Source organism: Eleutherodactylus coqui, chromosome 11, assembly GCF_035609145.1.
Source record: "Eleutherodactylus coqui strain aEleCoq1 chromosome 11, aEleCoq1.hap1, whole genome shotgun sequence".
NCBI classification, from domain to species: domain Eukaryota; kingdom Metazoa; phylum Chordata; class Amphibia; order Anura; family Eleutherodactylidae; genus Eleutherodactylus; species Eleutherodactylus coqui.
The window spans coordinates 10,928,554-10,951,864 of record NC_089847.1 but is presented as its reverse complement, the minus strand read 5'-3'; the positions used below and the strand labels follow the sequence as shown (position 1 = coordinate 10,951,864).

Below are 23,311 nucleotides of genomic sequence, written 5' to 3'. Positions count from 1 at the left end.
ATATCAGCAGGGCAGGTTATCAGTCGGCCCTGGGCAAAATTAAACATCGGCCCCAAATACAGAAATGTAGTCAGAAGTCCCATTCAGTCGGTACAGAAGGTGAAGTGCTGCGGCGATAATCTCTACTGCTTTTACGGTTGCTGTTTGGTTTCAAAAGATTGGGGTAATTATCAAATAATACTAAATATCACTATACTAGGACCGGAGGCGTCACTTGAAGCTTCTGAGCCCCCAACTATAATGCTTTATGCATAGTACTGGGCTCCCTGTATGGAGAAGAGAAGACTTATGGCCCCCCTAAGGCTCCTGGGCCCGGGTGCAACCGCATCCCCTGCATCCCCTATAGTTATGCCAGTGACCAGCACCATACAGTGATTAAATATTACCTCCATACTGTTACCGAACCAAGTACACTGTACAGAGACCGATAATACCATTATACAAGGGCCAAATAATACCGCCATACCATGATCACCACTAGAGATGAGCGAGCACGCTCGGATAAGTCAGTTGCTCAAGTGAACTTCGCTCTTTATCGAGTAACTGCATTCTTGTCCGAGTGTGCTCGCTCGAGTAACTGACTTATCCGAGCGTGCTCGCTCATCTCTAATCACTACCACCATATAGTAAGTGAATAATACCATTATAGCGGGACCAAACATTACCAAACTGCCCCTATAATAAGTTGTCATTTTGCTGCAAACCCGTCCTGCGGTTCCATCTCAGGCAGATCTATAAATAATGAGAGTTGTGGTGATTAGATGAACGGTCTTGTCACCTGAAGTCCTAAAAGTGGTTCCCCCTTGGCCTATAAGAGGCTCTCGGAGGCTCCTTGTGTGTAGTGACCTCTTCTTCCGCTTGTGTAGAGCTTGTTGACCACTAGACGCCTCTACGACGCAGAGAAGAGATTTCACCCCGTTACCAGAGTCTGAGAGGGGCGTATTATTGGGATGTGAGAAGCTGGATGGTCATATGCATGAATTGTCCCCGGCTGGCCGTTCTGACCAGACTGTTAGGGGGTGTTGGGACCAGTGGATGGGAGTACACAAGGCGACTGAGCTCAAGACGCCCCCTACAGACCACTAGTAGAGAGGAGCGTCTGACCAGACTGTTAGGAGGTGTTGGGACCAGTGGATGTGCGAGGGAACACAAGGTGACCGGGCTCAGGATGCCCACTACAGACCACCAGTAGAGAGGACCATCTGACCAGATTGTTAGGAAGTGTTGGGACCAGCGGATGTGTGAGAGCACACAAGGTGACCGGGCTCAGGACCCCCCGACAGACCACCAGTAGAGAGGAGTGTCTGACCAGACTGTTAGGAAGTGTTGGGATCAGTGGATGTGTGAGGGCACACATGGTCACCAGGCTCAGGACGCCCCAGACAGACCACCAGTAGAGAGGAGCATCTGACCAGACTGTTAGGAGGTGTTGGGACCAGTGGATGTGTGAGGGCACACATGGTAATCAGGCTCAGGATGCCCCCTACAGACAACCAGTAGAGAGGAGCCTCTGACCAGACTGTTAGGAGGTGTTGGGACCACTTGATGTGTGAAGACACACAAGGTGACCGGGCTCAGGACGCCCCTTACAGACCACCAGTAGAGAGGAACCTCTGATCAGACAGTTAGGAGGTGTTGGGACCAGTGGATGCGGGTACACATGGTGACCCGGCTCAGGACACCCCCTACAGACCACTAGTAGAGAGGAGCCTTTGACCAGACTGTTGGGAGGTGTTGGGACCACTGGATGTGTGAGGGTACACAAGGTGACCAGGCTCAGGACGCCCCGACAGACCACCATTAGAGAGGAGTGTCTGACCAGACTGTTAGGAAGTGTTGGGACCAGTAGATGTGTGAGGGCACACAAGGTGACCCGGCTCAGGATGCCCCCTACAGACCACCAGTAGAGAGGAGCCTCTGACCAGACTGTTAGGAGGTGTTGGGACCACTGGATGTGTGAGGGTACACAAGGTGACCGGGCTCAGCACGCCCCCTACAGACCACCAGTAGAGAGGAGCCTCCGATCACACTGCTAGGAGGTGTTGGGACCAATGGATGTGTGAGGGCACACAAGGTGACCGGGCTCAGGACCCCCCAACAGACCACCAGTAGAGAGGAGCATCTGACCAGACTGTTAGGAGGTGTTGGGACCAGTGGATGTGTGAGGGCACACTGGTTACCAGGCTCTGGACGCCCCCCTACAGATCACCAGTAGAGAGGAGCATCTGACCAGACTGTTAGGAGGTGTTGGGACCAGTGGATGTGTGAGGGCACACAAGGTGACCGGGCTCTGGACGCCCCCTACAGATCACCATTAGAGAGGAGCCTCTGACCAGACTGTTAGGATGTGTTGGGATCTGTGGATGTGTGAGGGCACACAAGGTGACCGGGCTCAGGATGCCCCCTACAGATCACCAGTAGAGAGAAGCCTCTGACCAGACTGTTAGGATGTGTTGGGATCTGTGGATGTGTGAGGGCACACAATGCTGGTGTTGTGAACAATGAAACTGGACGCTACGGAAAGGAACCGGGTTGTCTTTAGCTATGAATCCTGGTTTAGTTTGGGTGTTGACGACGGATGTGTTTGTGTCTGGAGACCTTGGGGTGAGCGCCTCAATCCTGCCTTTGTTGTGGAGCGGCACACTGCCCCCTGCTGGTGTGATGATCTGGAGGAGGAGCATCACATATGACAGTCGGTCACCCCTAGTAGTGGTAGGAGGGACATTGACAGCTCAGCGATATGTTCAGGACATCCTGCGGCCACACATGTTCCTATCATGGCGGCTTCCAAGAGGCAACGGCATAATGCTCAGCCGCACACACAAGGGGGTCATAGGAAGCCCCACAACATTGTCACACGTCTGTGGCCACCCATTCACCAGATTTATACAACAGGGTACTGGAGCCTCCATGCCTACCCGTATCACATCTTGTATCCAAGCTAGAGGTGGTACAACAGGGTACTAGAGCCTCCATGCAACCCGTATTACATCTTGTATCCAAGCTAGAGGTGGTACAACAGGGTACTAGAGCCTCCATGCAACCCGTATTACATCTTGTATCCAAGCTAGAGGTGGTACAACGGGGTGCTAGAGCCTCCCTTCAAGGGGTCGGTTTTCCTCAAGAAATTATCCTGTTGCTCCGATATGTAATCACTTCCTTATATCAAGATTACAATCACACAAAAAAAGCTTCAGTCCATCCGACAACTTCTAGGGATGATACTGACAATAAGCGTAAGTTATACATCCCCTGTACATAGTGATATGGACCATGTTGGTATAACCTGGGTATCTCCTGTATATAATTATATATGTACAGCTGGTATAAGTTATACATCCCCTGTATATAGTGATATGGAGCATGCTGGTATAACCTGGGTATCTCCTGTATATAATTATATATGTATAGGTGGTATAAGTTATACATCCCCTGTATATAGTGATATGGACCATGCTGGTATAACCTGGGTATCTCCTGTATATAATTATATTTGTACAGCTGGTATAAGCTATACATCCTGTATATAGTGATATGGAGCATGCTGGTATAACCTGAGGAGTTCCTGTATATAATTATATATGTACAGCTGGTATAAGTTATACATCCTGTATATAGTGATATGGAGCATGCTGGTATAACCTGAGGAGTTCCTGTATATAATTATACATGTACAGTTGGTATAAGTTATACATCTCCTGTATATAGTGATATGGAGCATGCTGGTATAACCTGGGTATCTCCTGTATATAATTATCTATGTACAACTGGTATAAGGTATACATCCTGTATATAGTGATATGGAGCATGCTGGTATAACCTGGGTATCTCCTGTATATAATTATATATGTACAGCTGGTATAAGTTATACATCTCCTGTATATAGTGATATGGAGCATCCCGGTATACCCTGAGGAGTTCCTGTATATAATTATTTATGTACAGCTGGTATAACCTGGGTATGCTCTGTATATAATTATATATGTACAGCTGGTATAAGCTATACATCCTGTATATAGTGATATGGAACATGCTGGTATAACCTGAGGAGTTCCTGTATGTAATTATATATGTACAGCTGGTATAAGTTATACATCCTGTATATAGTGATATGGAGCATGCCGGTATACCCTGAGGAGTTCCTGTATATAATTATTTATGTACAGCTGGTATAAGCTATACATCCTGTATATAGTGATATGGAGCATGCTGGTATAACCTGTGTATCTCCTGTATATATATGTACAGCTGGTATAAGCTATACATCCTGTATATAGTGATATGGAGCATGCTGGTATAACCTGAGGAGTTCCTGTATATAATTATATATGTACAGCTGGTATAAGCTATACATCCTGTATATAGTGATATGGAGCATGCTGGTATAACCTGAGGAGTTCCTGTATATAATTATACATGTACAGTTAGTATAAGTTATACATCTCCTGTATATAGTGATATGGAGCATGCTGGTATAACCTGGGTATCTCCTGTATATAATTATCTATGTACAACTGGTATAAGTTATACATCCTGTATATAGTGATATGGAGCATGCCGGTATAACCTGGGTAACTCCTGTATATAATTATCTATGTACAGCTGGTATAAGCTATACATCCTGTATATAGTGATATGGAGCATGCCGGTATAACCTGGGTATCTCCCGTATATAATTATCTATGTACAGCTGGTATAAGCTATACATCCTGTATATAGTGATATGGAGCATGCTGGTATAACCTGGGTATCTCCTGTATATAATTATATATGTACAGCTGGTATAAGTTATACATCTCCCTGTATATAGTGATATGGAGCATGCTGGTATAACCTGGGTATCTCCTGTATATAATTATCTATGTACAGCTGGTATAAGTTATATATCCTGTATATAGTGGTATGGAGCATGCCGGTATAACCTGAGTATCTCCTGTATATAATTATATATGTACAGCTGGTATAAGCTATACATCCTGTATATAGTGATATGGAGCATGCTGGTATAACCTGGGTATCTCCTGTATATAATTATCTATGTACAGCTGGTATAAGCTATACATCCTATATATAGTGATATGGAGCATGCTGGTATAACCTGGGTATCTCCTGTATATAATTATCTATGTACAGCTGGTATAAGCTATACATCCTGTATATAGTGATATGGAGCATGCTGGTATAACCTGGGTATCTCCTGTATATAATTATATATGTACAGCTGGTATAAGTTATACATCTCCTGTATATAGTGATATGGAGCATGCTGGTATAACCTGGGTATCTCCTGTATATAATTATATATGTACAGCTGGTATAAGTTATACATCTCCCTGTATATAGTGATATGGAGCATGCTGGTATAACCTGGGTATCCCCTGTATATAATTATCTATGTACAGCCGGTATAGGTTATACACCTGATATATGGGCCCCTCTGTATACGGTTCAGTCATCCTCTGATATCATTCATGTGAACAGTAAGTGTCGTGTTGTTTGCTTCATATTACTTAAAGCTGAGCGTTTATGGCGAGGTCACGTGTCCGCCGCCGCGGCCGCCGCTTATGGTCTGTGTCCCAGACTACACGCATGAATGGTCATCGTGAATGAACCTGTTTTTGTAAGTGTCTGATGACCCATGGGTCCACTTGACAACATTCCCATAGAGGGAGAAAAAAATCACCGTCTGGTTGTACACTATTAACCCCTGCAGCGCCGCCTTCCTGGCGGACATCATGGCGGCTAGAACTAGTGAGGATGTGCAGAAGCACAGATGCAGCAGAGCTGGGTTTGCGATAAAACTGGTTCTTTTGTGTAGATGTTGCACAAAATTATTGCTGAAATTGCAGTAATTGATATCGATGGCGGCTCAGTACAGCGTTTTTAGCGGGCGTTACAAATATTGCGCTAAACGCTGTACAGACGCCTGTGTGAGAGCGGCCTAAGACACTCCTTGCTGCTTTGATTGGATGGCACTGGTCACATGGGTAGCACTGGTTATTCAAAGCAGGTGCAGTATCTTAGACTTCCATTGATTCCATTCACCGTGTGTCCCGCGGCCGCGCAACGCACGCATAATACGCGGTGGAAACACGTTTGTAGACATGAGCCCTAAGGGGTTAAACACATTGCTGTGATAACGGCAGCCGTATAACGGCACAGAATGCACCCGCGCACGTAGGAATAAGCCCCAACTCTGCAGCTTTACCCGAAGTACCACGGAAAACTAGAGCTGAGGGTCATCCACCGCCGCGCAAATGCGGAAGGAGTTACATGCAGATATTTTCCGCACGTGTGAATAGAAGCCACTGATTTCATTGGGTTTGGGGCTCATTCATACGGCGTATGCAGGTGCGCAGCCTGTTCACGGACCGGAACTCAGCATTCAGGGCGTATTTTGGGTTTATTCAGACCAGCGTATGCGTAAATGCGTTCGCGGGTACAGAACATATTTTCACATGAACGGAGTTGGGAGATGGTAAGGAGCGGGCTGATGCGTCCGTGCCAGCAGATCGATTGGTGTTTATTCACACCGGCGTATATACGCAGCTATGTTGGCGCGTTTTCACGGCCGGCCGATATACGCGGCCATCTGCGGCATTGGTTTCCGATGCATTTGTTCACACGTTGCGTAAAAACGCCACACCGTGCAAAATAGATCATATGCGACCGAAATCCGCGCCTGCTAATTAACTTGGGACTTGATTGCGGAAAATCGTCCATTCATGCGAATTCCCAGCGCGTCTGATCGAACGTAAAAATGCGTACGCTCGTGTGACGAGCCCTTCCTGTGGAATAGAATAGAATGGTGATTAAATGCCTAATTACGGCCGGCGGTCTTCACTTCCCTCCATTGTAGGCAGGGTAACTCCCTCCCGCTCCCTTTTTTTGAGATGCCATGGAAGTCTATGGGAGCTAGCTGCGTAACACGGGCAAAGATAGGGCAGGTCCGATTTAAATCAAAGGCATCGCTTTGTCGCGTTATACGGCGAGATCATACCGGTATGAATCAGCCATAAGCCAGAGCTTTGTCCCTCATCTCCTTCCCATGATGCTTCGGTTAGAGGAGGATGCACTAGACTAACATGGCTGCTTTCTTCAAAAACAGCGCCACATCTGTTCACTGGTTATGTATGGTATTGCAGCATGGCTCCCTTCATGCTAATAGGACTGAGCTGCAATGTCAGGCACAGCCTGTGGACAGGTGTGGCGCTCTTTCTGGAAGAAAGCAGCTAGGTTTTTCTAATCCCATCCAACCCCTTTAAATCCCCTCATTGTTTTTTGGCTAACATTAGGGCCGTGTTCACACGGGGCGGATTCCTGCGATCTTCCATGCAGACCGTCCGCACGGAAAATCCACAGCATGAGGGGGCGAATTCCTCACCAAAATCCGTGTTAGAAAACGTGCCAATATGTAAGTCAAATGGCGCGGGCTTTGATGCAGACTTTCAGCTGCGGATATGTAGAGGGTCTGTTGAGAAAGATCGCCACACACGTCCTTATCGCCAACCTGGTTTTGGCGCTCTCATTTCAGGGGTCCCCTATTGGCTGCATGGGCTCGCATCTATGGTTATAAGTCTTTGTGTAAATACACTGAATGGCCACTTTATTAGAGACCGCCATCTAGTAGCGCGTTGGACTCCTTTGGTCTTCAGAATCACAATTCAATATGGCGCCAATTCACAGATATCAGAGGCAGCAGGGTACGCTAAGAAAACCTTCCCCACACCATTACATCCCCTCCACCAGCTGACAGGAAGGGGTCAGCGATTCATGCTGCTTGCACAAAATTCTGACTCCCATCAGCAACAGAAATCTGGACCCATCTGACCAGGCGATGTTTTTCCGCTGCTCAGTGATACAATTTTTACACTTTTTTGCCCCCTGGAATCTGTTTCAGAATGGCGCTGCAATTGGTGGTCTGATGTTATAGCCCATCCGTGCAAAGGAACGGCGAGTTGTGCATTTAGACACATTAGTTGGCGCACTAGTGCTGCATTCGGCTGCTCTTGGCTGTGCAGCACCTGTTACAGTAGTCAGAACGATTCCTGACATCCTCCTCCGACCCCTTTCAGTGATGAGTTGTTTCCATCCACAGGATCCCCTTTCGTTGGATGTTTTTCCTCGATCGCGCCATTCTCAGTATACTTCCCACACCGGCAAATCCCCATGTGGTTGGCAATGACATCCTGACCCCGGCTAGTCTAGCACCGATGACCGCGCCTCGTTGGAAGTCGCTCCGATCGCTGGATTTTCCCATCTAATGTGGATTCACACTGAAACTGATCCACGGAAAACGTGTCACGTGATTTTATGCTGCACTCCAGGGTCACGGGGAGAATGTCCGTACAGGGTTGCGCCAATCCTGAAAGCTGGGCGCCCTAATAAAGTGGCGGGGCTCTATGTGGCCATTTAATATATATATATATATTATATACATACATACATACATACATATATATACACACACATTGAATGGCTACATAATTATAAACACACACACATTATCTATATATATAGTTCCCTGTGTGTGTTTATCTCTGCCCCTATATATCATATACCCCGTGGTAACATCTCTCCGTCTCTCCAGAGATTTGCAGACTGTGTAAACTTTTCCGACTGTCGGCTTCCTATAAAACGCGACTTAAGTGGTAAATCAGTAGAATTGGAAGCTGCTACATTGTAGCAGATGATGTTTTGATGGCTACATTAATATCAGCAGCCTATACAAGCGCCCGGAGCCGTGATCCCAGCCGCCCTTCCTTGGTGACATTTAGGTCTGAACAAAGCCTGACCCTTCTTAGGGCCTCCGCCGCAGCCGCTGCGCTGCATTTAATCCCCGCTGACCTTTCATTATTGCTCCTCCGCCGCACTCACTTATTGCAGGGTCCTAATGTTACCGGGGGGCAAATCTACCCAAACCCACTGATGCACTCATTACATGGAAACACAACAGCAACGTTAGGGGAGAAAAAAAGACTAGCAGGTTGGGCAGGTGGAGGGGGTGGGGGTGGGGGTGCAGGCTAGCACAGGTGCCCAATTGGCTGGCACAACACTCAACCAACTCACAGCGGTTGCTATGGTGGCAGGAACACGAACAGCTGGCACAGTAGGAAAATATGACAGCACCGTGTTCTGAAAGAGAAACATATCATGATGGAGAACAAGACTTGAAAATTACATTTTGTCTTGCTAATTCTTAGGAATTAAAGGTGGAGACTGTTTACCGAGCGCGACGGAGGTGCAAAAACAGACGGCGGCGACATATAGACCTTGGACGGGTACGGCTGTCTGTAGAGAGGCTGGCAGCCCCTGGCACGGCTGCGGCGAGGTAGAAATAAGCGTTATTTAAAGTATTTATCGTGGAGAACACGCCGTGTTTAGCAGGTAACCTCACTCGAAAGCACAAAGCCAAGAACTCATTTGAATTTTAATTTTTGGCAATTAATGTTCAATTACGGCGCAGATTTTTGATTAAAGAAATGAGCAGAAATGATGAAAAGCGAGGGGCTGAAGGAAGGAAGAGGGGGATCTGGAAGGAGACTCGGGCGCTGTTGTATTTGGGTTTTACAAGCGCGGGGGTGTCCAGTTGGTGGTTGGGCTTGAAGGAGCACCAATCATTATACATAATGGGGAACCCCCAATCCCTCCCACCAACAGGCCTTCCACATTCTGTAAATGCCCTCCACCTTTGCCATCGGAAGGGAATCCCACTGAGGCCCCCTTTACTCGAGCGTATGCGTATTTACAGAATGAACTGTGATTTGTCCTGCGCACGCATCGGCGTACAGTGCAGCACAGCTTGCGGCCGCAAGGCATGCTCACCCGCACGTGGCAAGATAAAACGCACCGAATAAAATGGCTAATTAGTCAAATGAGTTCCAGATGTCTTCTTTTTACTGCGCAATTATGCAATGTTTCACATATCTGCTAGCGTACTTTGCGTGCTTTTGTGCATCCCTATAGATTTCTATGGGGACGTTGGGGACGCAAATGCGCAGAAAATGGAGCATTCTGGGGTTTTTTGCATGACCAAACTGTGCAGGAAGATACGCGCATGTGAACGAACGCATGGAAATCAATGCGTGCACAAATACGCGTGAGGGTGCGTGCATACAAGCGATTTTCATGCGTGATTGCGGTGCCCGATGTATTCCGGCGCTGCCTGGAAAACCTCTTTAAGGGCGGACACTGACTAGCGATATTTTCTCTCTTGTGCTGCGAGAGCACGAGAAAATTCTCGCCTCACAGCACAAGAAAGAGGCCGGTATAGAACCGGCATATCGCTAGTGGTTTCAATGGGGCTAGCGACAGCAGCGCTAGCCCCATTGAAAACATAGGGAGAATGCTGCGGACTTCTGCCACAGCTGTGACAGCTGTGGCAGGAGTTTCCTTCATCCCCACGGGGAATGAATAGCTAAGGGCTATGTGTGATTGGCTGAGCACTTAGCCAATAGCTAAGCAGTAGCTGCTATTGGCTGAGCCCTCAGCCAATCTGCACAGGCCTTTCAGGAGGCAGTGATTTTTAAATCCCCGACTGCTGAAAGAGCTTAATAGCAGTGCAGGGGAGCCACCAGGAGGATGCGTCTGAGCGCCGGAGAGGTGAGTAAATGTTGTTGTTTTTTTTTACACACTTTTTGCTGATTATCGGGGGAAGGGCTTATATTTCAAGCCCTTCCTCGATAATCATTCCGCGGGGTTTGACAAAGCAGTGCTTTCAATGGAATCGGCACCAGTGCCCATCCCATTGAAAGCAATGGGATAGAATGCCGCGGACTTCTGCCACAGCTGTGGCAGAAGTCCCCGACATTCTGCATCTCTTTTCAATGGGGCTAGCGCTGCTGCCGCTGGCCCCATTGAAAAGACTGGCGATATGCCGGCGTCATGCCGATATCCCGTCGTGAAGCCGACTTTTATCTCACACTGCGATGCGAGACTTTAACTTTACTCTCACATCGCAGTGGAGAAAAAACGCCAGTGAGCGTCCATCCTAAGGTGATCTTATGGAAATATCATTCTGGTCACCTGCAGTACCGCTTTTCAACGTGGTTGATGGCAAAAGTTTCCAAAGACACCAATGGAACAGCGCCCCCTACACATCTATTGCTTGTAGTCCATGTTATTCTTGGGTTACTTAAAGGGGTTGTCCAGGGTTAGAAAAACATGGCTGCTTTCTTCCAAACATAGCGCCACCCTTCTCCATAGGATTGCCTGTGGTATTGTTGCTCAGCTCCACTGAAGTGAATGCAAGCTGAGCTGCAATACCAGACACAACCACAGGCAAAGGTGGTGCCATGTTTGGAAGAAAGCAGCCATGTTTTCCTAACTCTGCGCAACCCCTTTAAGAGCAGAGGATAGCCCCTAAAGAGGCGAATAGACCAGGCAGCTCTTTACATCTCTTGTGTTTCCTCCGTCCGTGCGGACTGCACTCTGCAAACCTCATCTAATGAGCCCTTACTGATATGTACATTCGCGGGCCGTATGACCGCGGCAGCTGAATGCAGACACAATGATCACATTGCTAATGTCCTTGTAAGTGCTGGAAAATGTAATTCCTCTATTTTAGAAGTGTAACTAAATTATCTTTATCTTCTGGATGGATAGAAGCGCGGCAGCCGGAAACCTCTGCTGCGGCCGGCTATAGGCAGAATAGGACTGAGCCGCGGAGTGCGTGGGGTCAGTCACTAGGAGGTCCGCTGGCATCATTGGGGCAGGAGGCATTGTGTGCCCCATTCCTTGTACTGCGCATGATCGCGTACTCACGCAGGCGGTCATGTTCGGTACACCTTTTCTTGTTTCAGTGGATACCCGCGACCATAAAGAACAAAGGGCTCTATGTCGCGGATATTCGTGGTAAAGTAGAACATGCTGCATTTTATTTTCTGCTAGCGGATTACGCAATTCCGACATGCTAATATGAGCGGAACTGCGTAATTCAATGTATTTGATTGATCCGCGTATTACCACGGATCATACGCTCGCGGAATCCGCAATTCACATCCGGTTGTGTGAGACCGGCCAAACAAGTACTATTAGTGAATCCAAGGATGGGAAGAGCCGGACCAATAAGGCTCCTTTCACATCTGCATGGGGGGTCCGAGTGATTTCCATTGTTTAGCGCTATCTTCTAAGCCAAACAACGGAAATACTGGAATCGTCAAGTCGGGCACTGTTTCCAGTCAGCGCACATGCATGCAACATCCACGGTCGCTGCGTCCCTTTTTTTTACCTCTTCCATAGACTTTCATGGGTGATTTTGGTCCAAAATAGGACACGCTGCGAATTCCTTGGCTATTTGCAATAAAAGTGATGACGGGGGTAAATACTTTTCCATTTTCCCAGGGCACAGATATAGCTGTCAGAGACCAGAAAACTTTGGGAGGAACTGTTTTTGAGAGTAATACATCCCATACAGATGTAGCAATTGTAAAAGGGCCATTCACTATGTAGTTCTCCCCCCAGTATATATATAAATTGGCTGGCGTTACCTTGGTTAGTTATTATTGTCTAGAGGCGGATACAGGCAGTCCTATCACAGTTACTGCTGATGATCACACTGCTCCTGTCACACAGGTATAATAGAGGAGATCACAGCTCATCCTCCTGACTGTATACTTCTGGTCTGCAGCTTACTTAGGTGAATATAGAAGTTACAATGAATTAAAATGTCCCCCCAGCAGGCAGAGTTGTACAACCTCAGCTACTGCTGTGCTGATGCATCATAGGATTGGTGTGAAAGTGAAAGTAAAAAATCTCACACTCCCCATGGTGTCTGAGTAGCATCAGACGAGGTGCTGCACTGTATGGAAGTGACTGCAATATACAGAGAAGCCCTCTAGACTGTGTTTAGGCAATCAGGTGAGGAGTGCATGGATGGAAAAATGTGTTTTTGCTGGAGTGGCCCTTTAACATGACTGGTAAGAACCCTATTTACAGCATTGTAATATATTGCAGTTGAGTTATAGTGTGTTAGATGTCAAGGTAATGTTTGCTACATCTGTATTTGGGCCCCCGGAGTGATGCTTGTGTGTGGGGGGGAAAGTGAGGGAGCGGCAAGGCATGGGCCCAGGTGGTGGGTGTTTAGGGGGCACCAACTAGCTAATCCGCCAGGGTATTTGGATAGAGGCCTGGGGTAGGACAATTTCAGGTAAAGCCAAGCTATACTTCTGGTGGGCGTACTTTCCCTTTAAAAGCAGCTTCCTACTGTCTATTCAATTGCATGCAAAGATTCAGTGGAATGCCTGAGTCATACGTGGGAGCTCTTCAAGATCTAACAGAGCCATCCCAGGGGCAAACGGACTGGGAATAAGGTATGACCTCGATATGTATCCAAAAACAGCATCAATACGCAGCGCAGTCCCCTCTCCTCCAGCTTCTCCTGCCAAAACAGAAGTTTAAACCAGTCCCAAAACCTCCAGTGCCGGAGTCCCTACCTTCTCTCCTACTCCGACATGTCCAGGTGTCCACACCATCACCTGACGGCCCACAGCCATATTATTACCTTGAAACGGGTCTCTACGCAGGTGCTAATAAACAGAGAAGTCGGGCTAATAATCCTGCATATTTGTGCTGTTTTTGGATACTTTTTTGAAGTTGCTTCTTATTCCTAATATCTTCCCCTTTGACAGTTCTACTGTTGACCCGTCACCCTTGCCGGTCTGGCGTCCAACTGGGATGGTGGCAACTGAACTCTTCTTAGGAGACTCTCCATTCCCATCATCCCACAGTATTCCGCTTCCATTAGGGTCGCTCCGATCCTGTCTTCTACTCTATCACTACCTATTCAAGAGCTAGTGGCCCATAAAAGGGTTTTGCATGGGGCCCCTTGCTGTCTTCGTCAGCCATTGTTAATGTTCAGGATTATTTAATGCCACCAAAAGGACTCAGGTCTTCAAAGAAGCAGAACCCTGTCTGTCTCCACGGGGGAAGAGACACCAATTCTTGATGTTTGTCTTCAGACGACCATATCGAGGAACTGGTTAGCGCTCTTAAATGTTCAGCTTTGACAAAACCAAAGGGAACCTGTGCGCCAACCACTTGACGTCTTCAATCCAGAAAATAGAGCCCATTTCCAGTCACATAATTGCAAATGGTACCGATTGGTTGACGAGCCTCGTGGGTTCAATCCCCGCTTGGGTCAACTAGTCGGCCCAAGGTTGACTCAGCCTTCCATCCTTCCAAGGTCGGTAAAATGAGTACCCAGCTTGCTGGGGGGGGGGGGGGTAAAAGATGACTGGGGAAGGCAATGAATGGCAAACCACCCTGCAAAAATAAAGTCTGCCAAGAAAATGTCACCCAAGGAGTCAGTCATGACTCAGTGCTTTACCTTTACCTACCCATTGGTTGACAGCAGAGGTTAGGGGTGCTGTCCAAGGACCCCCTGCCACACTGGTGTAAATGGTTACATTACCGGGGCGGGTTGCACTGCACTCTTTTCCAAGTTTGCATTGTTTTGGAGTTGGGAATTCGCTCGGGACAGTCCTGATAAAGTAACCCAATCAGAAGCAGGACGGCAGTGCGGCGGCGCTCTATAGTACTGGAACTTTTTTGTTTTGCCTCTTGCAGAAATCAGTAGAAATCCCAGCAGATCGCTATTACATAGAGTTATGGAATTCTAATGGAAACAGTGCGCAGGGTTTTTTTTTAAAGCATATTAATATTTTTTGGCAGAAGCTGAATTGAATTGTAACTCTTATATGGAAGTGTTACTGATGACAGAAACATATTTTCTGTGCTGTGCATTACTGGGGAATCATTAACCTCTCGCCTGCTGGGAGAATGTGTAAAGTGCTGAGAAAATATATTCGGAGATTTTTTTTTGAGAATCGGCAAGTGAAATCAGAACCATAAATTAGTCGGGATGCGCTCACACATGGCGGCTCGGTTACATTTGTGTGCAAAGAAATACAGTGGAGAAGATTGTTGTTGGCATTTTGTGAAAATCAGGCAAAAAACTATGACAAAACCCGGCCGCCCTCATGGTGCTGATTATGATGAGGTTTTTTGAAATGGAACAGGTATTTAGAGAACTGTGGGTGGTCTGTTCTCTAAATACATCACTTTTGTTCTGCCACGGGCTGCCGGCTGCATACATTGCTATCAGCGCTGCTCACGAAGAACACAGCATGCCGTCCCTCTTATCAGGGATGATGGATTTCTTGCTGACCTGAATTCAGTGATGGACGAAGAGTGCACGGTAAGTGCACAATGGGCACACATTTACACGCAACGGCTATCGCTCAAAAGCCGTCGTTTGGACGAATTTTGAGCGATAATTGTTGTGTGTAAATCAGCCTTTACACTTTCAATAACTGAAAGCTGAATGATCGTTTGACCAACAGCAGTCCCCTTGATTCCTTCATACAATTGAACGTTCGGCTCGTCCGTGTGTTGGTGCGTTTAGCTGTAGTCCGGCGGCTCTGCCGACGGTGACGGCTTGCTTCCCTGGGAACAATTAGATTAAAATGTAACATTCCTCATCCTTCTTTTCATTACATCATCAGGGGAGGTGAGCCGCCCGCAGACACATCGGAGAGTCATCCAGCTCCACCGCTATTGGCTGATTTGGACAACTAAACACTAATGTGTAGCGGGCCTTTAGGATATGTTCACACAACGTATTTTGATGCGGATTCCGCCAAAATACGCTTCCAATATGCATCCCACTGATTTGTCCTGGCAAACTGTATCCATCTTGACACATTTTCTGGTACCGCAGAGTGACGTCAGTGCTTTTTTTGGTTTTCTGCATCCGTTTTTGCCATTAAAGTCAATGAGACTTCAAAATACGAGTCAAATGCGCCTAAAAACCGAGAGTTTTGTGGTTTATACAGGCAGAGCTTGATGCACATTTTTCACCGCAATCAAATCCACGGTGTGAAGTTACCCGTAGACATCCTGATCAGGTCATATACTGGGCAGAGGGGCGCTACTTTGATAGGAAATCCTTTTAAAACGGACCAATACTGCTAATGAACCACTTCGACCAGGATTCCTGTGGCAGAACTGACATAGCTGTAGGGCTCAAGTGCCCATCAACTCCAAAAGAGGCCAATGGTACTACATGGTAAGGCAAGCTTTGGTGCATCAGACATTCAGGATCTCCATACTACTCCTCTACATCATGGCTGGTGACCCCCAGTACCCAGATAGGGTCAGATTAGCCATCCCTGTCGTGGTAATCTTCATATCAAGGCAAGTTTAAAGCGGATCTCCTGTTTTGGGAAAAACTCTGTCCTATGAAAGGAGGTGAATGTGAAGATATTACCTGCAGTTCTTCTCCGATCCGCCGATAATGATTTTCCAAGATGGCCACAGCGATTTTCTAACTAGCTAAATGCACTCTAAATGTAAATCTTACTATTTGTATAGTGCCAACTTATTCCACAGCGCTTTCAAGTAATTTATTTATTACCCCCCACCAAGCTGAGTACTCATTTTACCGACCTTGGAAGGCTGAGTCGACCTTGAGCCGGCTACCTGAACCTCGCAGGAATGGAACTTGCAACCTTCAGGTCATAAGTGAGAGTTTAGGACTGCATTTCTGCAGTCTGCTCCACATAAGGCTCTCTGATTGGTCAGTGCTGATCACATGAGCAGATCCGGCCAATCAGAGAACAGATATTGTGTATTGGTAGTCTAACACTACCAATACACTGTGGCCATTAGCTAGTCTGAAATTGTGTTGGCCAACTTGGATGAGCGAAAACAAGACCCGAAACTGGAGGATCAGAGAGGAACAACTGCAGATACTATAAACCTTCCCTACCGTCGAAGTGGAAGGTCTTCTTAAAGTTGGGTTCCCATATATCAGTTGTGTCAGGCAGGCACGGCAGCTACTATGTCTACACTTTAGGTGCAACTTTTGCGCCAGTCTGGCATCCATAGTTGGAAAGAAAAATGCTGCATACATCAAAAGTGCCACGACGGACCCCATCCGAAACCATAGGACCGGCGCTGGCATCAGTTTCCATATAACGAAGGGAAAGAAAAGCCAGACGGCCGTCTATGCGGAAACCTGCCTAACACCCACTGCTGGGGATCTGCTTCTCCGTGACAGTCGTCTGTGGGAATGTATCTGTACGTTCTGCGATATTTACACCCCCATCATATGTCAGAGCAGCTCTAGCATGTAAGGTACAGATGTGACCCGCCCCGACACGTGCTACCCTCACATGTTGCCGTACTAAACATAAAAACACTGTTATGTGCTTCCAATATGCTTGTCTTTCATCTCGGGTCGTGTAAGTCAAGTCTGCAGCACAAACACGCAGAACTCGCTAGTGTAAATATTAGCGTGCGCCGGCGCTGAAGGTCTCCCGCGGCTGACATGTTGTGTAACGTTTAATAATACCGTGTATCGTTCTATGCTGCAACGTGGTAACTGGTTCTCTCTTACTGGCAGATGGTTCTCAGTGACCGGCTTTCAAGAGAATATACGGACAGGTATTACCATCTCCACATTTTTGCTCTATGAATTCTCTGTTTAACCCTCTCATTGCTTTCACTAATGAACAGAAAGGCAATTCTAAGGCAGTCGGACTAACAGAATAATCACTGATTTGCACTGACTAATATGTCCTGCGGGACTTTAATGTTGTATTAAAGGCTTTTATATTTCTAAGGAGGAAAAAAAAAAAATACTTGAAAATTTTTGTAAAATTACATATTAGAACTCCCATCAGGTATGATCGTTAAAGAGGACCCGTCATATCCTCATGTCAAGAGGGCTGGCTCTATCGGCCTTGCTAACTCCAACAATGTCATTCTTGTGTTTATACTCACCCTCATTCCAGAGGCGTAGTTAAAGGCTCATGGGCCTGGGTGCAAAAATTTATCTTGGGCCCCCCCCCAACTTCTCTTAACCCCTTAACACAGAAGTGTTACTTAAAGCTCCTGGGCCACAATGCAAAACCTGTAACAGGGCCCCCAACTATAATGGTTTATTCATAGTACTGGGCTCCCTATATGGAGAAGAGAGGCCTTATAGTCCCCCTAAGGCTCCAGGGCCAGGGTGCAACCACATCCCCTGTATCACATGTAGTAACGCCAGTGCCTATTACCCCTACCGTCTCTCCCTGCACTGTGAATATTTCACATGGGCAATCTCTACCGCTCACTGTTAATGCCTGACAATGAACTTGATTGGCGGCGAGCAGTGCGGACCGCCCACTTGACACATTCACAGCATCGGGAGACCAATCTAAGAAGAACTTGTATGAGCAGTGTCAGACTGGGGTGCCAGGGGCTCACCAGTAAAATTTTACAGCCACATGCAAGTATTAGCTGACCCTTGTCAGGCTGGGGGCATTTTTTGTACACTTCAATGAAAAGGGGACTGTATTTGCATGCACTGAAGTACTGTCTATAGAGCAGGCGGCGAGCTGGAATGGGTGGACCCCCATGTACCCAATAGATGCAGATTCCAGAGGTGGCCCTTATGGCATAGCCAAAAAAGGGTGAAATCACATATAAAAGTCAAAAACTGCACTGACATAAGGTTTCATTGCAAAATGGCGCTGTTCTTAAATAGATTTTTAATGGGTGCACGCTTTTGCAGGAGAACAGCGGGTTTTAACCGCAAAAATGTGTGGCCATCAGCAATCAATCTGAAAAACAAGCCGATCAGCGTGAAAACTGCATGTCATTTTTGCGTGACCTTACCCTTCAGGTCTCCTTCACACGAGTGTCATTTTGACGCCCCGATAGCCGCACTAAAAAAATCGAATGATTTTTCACGGCTGGCTGCGATGTCTCGCAGTGAACTGACGCCGCAGCGCCGGAATCCCTCGGTCGGCAAAACTACTGTGATTACTATGAATGCCTTACTAGAGGCACCAGTCATTGTTTAACGGCGCTCACCGCTGCTCTCCCTCCCCCTCACGTTTTTGGACGTCTCTCATAGACTCCCATGGGAGTCTATGGAGCTTCCAGTGTTTTGCAATCAAAAGATAGTACAAGACGCGATAAAAATCCAGGCGTTAAAATAACGCGCCTAAGTTCTATGTTTTACATGCGCAATTTTTTTAAGGGACATCAAAAAAATCATTCATCTGAAGGAACCCATAGGAAACCATTGGTTCCAATTGGCGCGATTTTTCTGATGCGCCTACTTTGCGTCAAAATGACGCTCGTGTGAAAGAGGCCTTAAGAAGGTTTCTTGCGCAATGCAATTTTTTGGGGAAACTACAACTCCAGCAAGGATGATGGGGGCCTTGCAGCGAAATTGAGAATGCGGGTCCCAGGAAAGGAGGAGCCTGTCATTGCATTACTTGTTCCCGGGGCGGCCTACCAGAGATTCACGGTGGGCCAGTCTGTGTATGAGGGAAGCAGGGTGGGTATAATCACAAGAAAGGCATAACTGGAATCAGGAGGCTGTGGCTACTAAGCTATAGGCCGGCTGAAATGAAGTTACGGCAAGTTTTCTTTAAGCTCCACCCCTTTGTCAAACATGTGAGCTACGAATGGATTGACTTACTGTATGTGTAAAAATAAGCCACAAAATCCACATCAGTAATTCCACAGCGAAAAATGAAAGTGAAGATTATTGTTGCGGATTCTGTGGTTTATTAGCGACAGATTTTTGTTGCCGATTTTGGTGCGGCGGTCGGCCTCAAATTGAAGTCTATGATGGAATTCTGCATCACTTCTGATGTGAAATTCGTGTCCTGAAGGGCTTCTATCACCAGCTTTGAGCGTAGTTTGTGGGGCTTATAGCTGAGGGACGGAGAGCCCAGGAAGCCGCTTTTTATACTCACCGGGTCCCCCGTTTTCCCGAAATATCAGTGTGCTCAAAGTAAGACTCATGTATGCACAAAGAGATAAATGGGAGAGGCGCACATCGCCCCGTGAAGAGTCACACGCTCGCACTGATTTCCTGGGGTCACAGCACTGGAACGGGGCGCCCGCTGAGTGTAAGAAGCAGCTTACTGGATCCCCTATTTCCCTCCCCTTTGAGCCCCAATAACACAGTTTATGGGGCTCAAAGAGGGAAACAGATGCCTTTTGAACCGACCCTCCAGTCCTGTAGAAACAAAGCTAGTCCAATGTCTTCTCTGACCACTTGATGAACACTGTGCACTAGTTTGCATAATTAGTCTAAAGGCTCATTTACACGCAAAGGTTAATCGCTCAAAATTTGTTTAAAAGATGGCATATGAGTGATCATCGTTGCGTGTAATTGCTGCCATCGTTTACTTTTCGGCTGAACGATGATTTTAAGGTGAGCTAAAAATCCATTGTTCAGCCGGAGAGAGATAACAGGGACTGTTCTGCACAGGAATGGGAGATTACATTGTATTCTGCCGAAGACCCATGCAAGAACACAGCTGTGTGCAGAGCTCAGACCACATGCTGTGCTCTGCAAACAGCTCCTGGAGGCCCTTTTACACGCAAAAGAAGCTAATAAAGTGTTAATGGGCATTAGTGTCCATTAACACTTTATGCAAAACGATCACTAAAACGGTCAATCCTTCAATCATTTGAAAGATTGTCTTTGCGTGTAAATGAGGCTTAAGACATTACACCTACTTTAATTGCCCACATGAGCAGCACTGGCCAGTCAGATTTGCATTCAGGATCTTAGGGTCCTTTTACACGAGTCGAGAAATCGTTCAAATTCCCGCGATCAACGAGAATCTGAATGATCATCATTCAGTCTAAGGGCTCCTTCACACTGGCGAGAAAATCGCGCAATTTTCTGGCGATGCGAGAGTGAGTGAAGACGCATGATTATGAAGCCAATCATTTTCAATGGTTTCATTCATTCTCATTTGCGATGTATTCACTCCTGCGCCGCTGCGTGAAAAGAAAATCACAGCATGTCCTTTCTTCTTGCGATATCGCCTATTATTGTCAATGGGGCCAGCAGCTGCATCGCCGGCCCCATTGAAACCATGGGAAAACATTGCGATCTCCTGCTGCAGCTGTGACAGCTGCGTCAGGGGATTCCTTCAGCCCCGCAGGGATACACAGCTGTCACAACCAGGGGTTTCCACATGATTTCAGTGGGGCAGGCTGCATCAGTGCCGCCCCTATTAAAAACAGAGGGGGAAGATCACGATCTCCTGCCACGGCTGCGAAAGCCACGCTGGGAATGAAGGGAATCCCCGCAGTGATGTGACGCATCCAGGGACTTTCAGAAGGATTGCGAGGGTGATATCATATCGCCCTCACCAGTGTGCAGGAGCCCTAAGGGCCACATATACTGTCGTTAGCTTCCTCCTTTTCACGGATGGAGTTGCGAGCTGCGCCGCGGCCTGAACGCGGGTCTCTGGGCCCCGAACATGGAGCATCATACGCTTCAAGTTCAGTTACAGGCTAAATGGGCACACATATGGTTACAGGCTAAATGGGCACACATATGGTTACAGACTAAATGGGCACACATATGGTTACAGGCTAAATGGGCACACATATGGTTACAGGCTAAATGGGCACACATATGGTTACAGGCTAAATGGGCACACACATGGTTACAGGCTAAATGGGCACACATATGGTTACAGGCTAAATGGGCACACATATGGTTACAGGCTAAATGGGCACACATATGGTTACAGGCTAAATCCGTTCGCCATCCAGTTTCTGCGCGCACAACGGATCGGCCCGCGTCACCAGGCAGTCGCTCATCTATATCAATGCTACAGTCACTCATAGAAAGTTATCTTGCGTCCCGACAATTCCTGCTAAGTGCCTGATTTTTGGGCAATGTGTGTATATAGCATTCGCTGACAGATTCCTATACATCTTCTCTGTTAAATACCTGCATCGGAGCGTCCTGAACGCGAACGCACGTGATGCGCCATATGTATCCGTGAGACGAGACATTTGGGAGAATGCTGACACCGACTAATTTCTCGGTGTCTAGTGAGAGAATCATGGATATCCCTATTATGTCAGAGACGTTGCTCACACTAATGACAGCTGTTACATAGTGCCAAACCCGCCCCAGCGACAGCCGTGATAAACCAGCCCTAATGCATTTCTTAAGGGATTCCATTGATTTTCACATCGCATGCAGCAGGTAGAACGGCACTAATGCTGCATAGAAGGTTTTCTGCCGTACCCGAGCCTGGAGGGAGAGGGGGACATATAGTTATAGACTTCGGACTTCATGTCCTCCTTCAGGACGGTCCGGCAGCTGCTTCAGGCTTGAGAAGAATTCCGCATAAATGAGTGTCATTGTGGCTACAAGTACGGCGAGGGCGCAAGATGTTAACTTTTTGGGGTTTTTTTAGCCATTTTTAAAATTTCCACTGCAGGACTAAGGACTCATTCAGATGGGTGTCATTTCTGTCCATATTCAGCCCACATTGTTTACTGACTGAATATGGACACCACCCAGACCCACTGAATTAAAGGGGTTGTCTGGGTGTCTAGCCTTAGGACATGCTTTCAATAGCAAATTGGCAGGGGTTTGCCACCTGGGACCTACAGTAATCAGCTGCTTACCAAGCCAGTGCACTTATGCACAGGGAGCAGACAGCTCCATTCTCAATGCAGTGGCCAGGCTTGGTATTGCAGGCCATTCACTTCAATGGCAACTTTAACTGTAATACCAAACCTAGCCACTGTAATGGGAACAGCGCTGTCTCCCTGTCCTATAAAAAACAGTTCAGTGCATGAGCTGTGAACAGTGAACAGTTGATTAATGGGGGCCCCAAGTAGAGACTCCAGCCTATCTACTATTGATGATCAATAGTTTATAACTGGACAACCCCTTTAAATTCGCAGCATATCCTATTTCAGTCCATAATCACCCATTAAAGTCGACGGGTGCTTAAAAACCAAATAAACAGTGAATACACAGTAGCATCTGAGTTCACTGCATTTTTTGTGTACCCTGTTTTCTGTGGGCTGTGACAAAACTGACATCACCCCGGCCTTCTTGTGGTTGGTTTTTTTTTGTGCATGTGAAAAGCAAACGACACACGGATTTTAAAGGCGCGCGGACAGCAACATTGGGTTAGAGGATTTACCAAGTCGTTGTATTCTGTTTTTCTATACATTTAGAAAAACAGATTTACACAACAGGCCAACTTTTTTGGAATTGCAGTTGTAGATGGATAGATAAATATGAGAGAGATAAATAGATACGAGAGATAAATAGATAGATACATACATAGATAGATAGATGTGAGATAGATAGATATTTGATATAGATAGATAGATATGAGATAGATAGATATGAGAGATAAATAGATAGATACATAGATAGATAGATGTGAAATAGATAGATAGATATGAGATAGATAAATATGAGATAGATAGATGGATACATACATAGCGATAGATAGATATAAGATTAATA

General features: G+C 46.8%; 1 protein-coding gene across 3 annotated transcripts in view; it reads left to right on the top strand.

Moving 5' to 3' along the window:
- ZNF536 (zinc finger protein 536) overlaps positions 1 to 23,311 on the top strand; it is a 558,339-nt gene that overhangs the window by 401,036 nt on the left and 133,992 nt on the right. Inside the window, exon 8 of one of the 3 annotated variants that reach the window (XM_066584155.1) lies at positions 17,405 to 17,445. The exons of the other annotated variants lie outside the window; for them this stretch is intronic. Coding sequence (XP_066440252.1) covers positions 17,405 to 17,418 — 14 coding nt within the window. The 3' untranslated portion in view covers positions 17,419 to 17,445. The remainder of the gene's footprint in view (positions 1 to 17,404; positions 17,446 to 23,311) is intronic. 3 annotated transcript variants of the gene reach the window in all.